Source organism: Setaria italica, chromosome IV (assembly GCF_000263155.2).
Source record: "Setaria italica strain Yugu1 chromosome IV, Setaria_italica_v2.0, whole genome shotgun sequence".
In the NCBI taxonomy this organism is placed as follows: domain Eukaryota; kingdom Viridiplantae; phylum Streptophyta; class Magnoliopsida; order Poales; family Poaceae; genus Setaria; species Setaria italica.
In genome coordinates this window covers 5,378,859-5,382,123 of record NC_028453.1, presented here as the reverse complement: position 1 = coordinate 5,382,123, position 3,265 = coordinate 5,378,859, and the positions used below count along the sequence as shown (strand labels likewise).

Below are 3,265 nucleotides of genomic sequence, written 5' to 3'. Positions count from 1 at the left end.
GGTTTTGAAGGGGATGAGGGAGCCAGCGCACCCAGACGATGCCGTAGGCGCCCTTGCCGATGGGGAGGATGGGGGGCTTGTACTTGGCGGTGACCTCGAACACGTTGCCGAAGATGTTGTACTGGATGAAGCGCCCGCCGTGGCTCAGCGTCGCCTGGATGTTGTCCATCATCCCGCCTCCTCCCCCCGCCGGCTGCTGCGGCGGGTGGCCTCCTCCGCCGCCGGCGCCCGCTCCGGCGTCCGTCATCTCCGTGTCCGGCGGCTGCGCCCCGCCGTCCATCGCCGGATTTGGATCGCGCCGAGGAAGGGGGCGGAAGGGAAAGTGGGGTGGAGGTGGGGGGAATGGGAATTCGTTGCGAGGTTTGGTCGCTTTCGAGGCCTCCCTCTTTTTTAGTAGGAGCTCCTCTTTTTAATTATTTTTATTTTTTTCCCCTCTTGGTTTGCCTCGCCTAGCCCGAGCTGCCGCCTGCCGGCCTGTGGCCTGCGTGGACGAGGAGGAAATGGTTGGCGATGGTGCGGATTGCTGCTACGCGCACCCCCAAGGCCTGCTAGTGCAAAGAGATGCCACGTGGCAAAATGGCTCGAAAACATGATGCATAAACAAGTAGAATCTAGAGGACCAAAAGACTAAATATCATGAAGAGTATGTTAATATGGTGTAAGTAGCAAGTGAGAAACACCAAATACTCTGAAGTAGCAAAAGTTTGGGTAAAATTATAATAGGAGTGGAGTGTGCACGGACCATCATTAAAATTACGTTAAGATGTTCATTTTCAAATATCATGAGCCTGATAGCACTTTTATAAGAAGTTTAAGGAGCACTCGTGTATTTCATTCTTATAATAGTAACATGCATAGTGGCGGATCCAGGAATCGAGCCAGAGAGGGTTGATCTATAATGCATTTGTATGGATACTTGAACTAATATATGCAATACAAAGTGATTAAAAAAAGAAACATACGATTGACTATATCCTATATTCAAAGGTAGAGGAGTACCTGCCGCAGCTTGCGTTTTCTGCCTCCAACACATCCGGAGGGAGGAGAAGGTCATACAACGATAGCGTCGTCGAGCAGACGAGATTTTTTTTTTTTTTGGATAAAGGAGAGCAGACGAGATTGATGGCAAGGCTCGAAGAGGGTTCATGGATCGGGGAAGCGAGCAGTCAAATTGACACTGCTGCTGGGCCTTTTTGCATTGGCTGATCTTAATTAGGTGATGGGCCAATTACTATGGGTTTTTGCCATCTAGACCCGCCAATGGAAGTATGTGTAAAGAGCTTGAGGTGAAATTATAATAGGAGTGGAATGTACGGATGGTCCTTAAAATTATGATATGATTGCATTTTCAAATATCATGAGTAGTCAGGGTAGCACTTTTATGACAAGTCTAAAGACTGCTTGTCCATTTTATTCTTATAATAGTAACAATCAAATGTGATAATGTACAAAAATTGTCAACCTTAGCGATGAGAAACAAGGCAATGGTGATTCTAATTTGATCGGTGATATCCAAGCCTGGGTTTCTCCAGCAATGTAATGTTGTGTTTGGATCAGACGCTTTAGTGCAATCACAACTACTGTATAGGTCACGTGTAATAGACGATAATAGTATTAAGGATGTGATGAAACAGTAGACGCCCTTGGCATAAACCAGTAGTGATCAAGTGAACTAAATTATGTGATGGTCAAGGATTCATGGCTACTCCCTCCGTTCCAAATTGTGATGGTCAAGGAGTATTTTCTTTAGGGTGGTGCATGATTGCTAATGAGATCGCCGGTCACATGATTCAGGTTTTAAAATTAAGCAGGAGCCATTTGTTAAATTCACTAAAGATTTATAGGCAAAGAGATGCCATACTACAGAGCTTTTGAAAATCGATGTTACATCCAACATGTGGATTTGAACCTGTCTGTATCCCTAGGCATGCATGCCGTGGTGCTCGCATTCGTTGTAATAACGCTTGAAAACCTTTATCTTGTTGCAATGCTCGGTCCTTGACCAAACTCTAAAAGAAAATTACGTGCCAGTCAGTCGATTCGCTAAAAGCTGTTGGAGACGATTGTTGTTTGCCTCTGAAGACATTCCTGGCCCAGTTGCACAGTTTATTTTGGCCCAGACACAAGAGTTAGTTGACCCAATTACTACCTTTCTCTCTATGCTTGTGTGGGCACTGCCATGACGACATAAGCGTTTCTTTTTTTTCCTGGTTTTCTTTTTCGTCCTTCTTTTCTTTGTCGTCCTTTCTTTCGTTTTTTCACCGTTTTTCTTGCCTCGTGTTAACTTTTCTTTTTCCATTTTTCTCTCCTTTCTGTTTCATTTTATTTCTTATTTTTACTGTGAATTCTCTTTTTATATATGCCTACCTATTTGTTTGTTTGTTTTTTATTTTATTATTTTTAGTTTTTTCTTTCCAAAACTCGTATGGATAATTTTACTTGGATTGCAATTTATATTTATAATTCATATCATCCATCGTTATTGTGTATATATAAGGAGAAGTTATAAAGCATGGTGCTGTACTGAGCTGTACTGATTAGGTTGTTTTGCTTGTTCACCTCGGTATGAGCAAACTGCAGCTAATCAATCTAGAAAAGTGGATTAGTAGTTATGAAAATGTTGAACTACAAATTGAACTACCAGTTGGCTGGTGGGAACTGAGAACAGCTATTGTGTATGTAATAAACATATTAGTAGTGCATGTTCGGGCTACATATGTTGGGTTTTGTGTAGCCTATGCTTTTTTATTCTGAATCATGTAAGGAGGTGATCCTTTGGTTTGTTCCTTCATTGTGTTTGTGAGTACAAACAAGCTCTAAATTCATATTGTCTTCTCAATTTAGGGGTTAGTTCAGGGAATTGTCAATAATAACCTTGAACACTACAATCTTCTTAGTTCTAAGCGAACTAGGAGTTTAAACATTATTGAAATTGATAGGCAGTAAATTTAGAAGAAGCTACCTCCTTTTGTTTTGGTTATAGCGCTCCTCATGTCTTTATTACTTACAAGTCATTAATAAGTGTATTTGTTTATCTATTAAAAACCTAATTGAAGTCAAATTAAAAAAGGATAATTATTTTCTCACCTAGTTATGAATTAGTTGCGGTGAAATAATCTGAATTCAGTAGAATCTTTTAAGAATTAGCTCAGATACAACCTTCATGTCAGGTAGATAAGCTGACAGGATCCATGCAGCTGCTAATTCATGCTTCAACGCATCATGTACCCAAGCTAATTGGAGGTTGGGGGGGGGGGGGGGGGGG

General features: G+C 41.9%; 1 protein-coding gene across 1 annotated transcript in view; it reads right to left on the bottom strand.

Annotated features, from left to right (window-relative positions):
* LOC101772946 (mitogen-activated protein kinase 1) overlaps positions 1 to 379 on the bottom strand; it is a 6,013-nt gene extending 5,634 nt beyond the window's left edge. Inside the window, exon 1 of the mRNA XM_004964756.3 lies at positions 33 to 379. Within this exon, the coding sequence (XP_004964813.1) occupies positions 33 to 280 (248 nt within the window). The 5' untranslated portion in view covers positions 281 to 379. The remainder of the gene's footprint in view (positions 1 to 32) is intronic.
* Between the last annotated feature and the right edge of the window lie 2,886 nt (positions 380 to 3,265).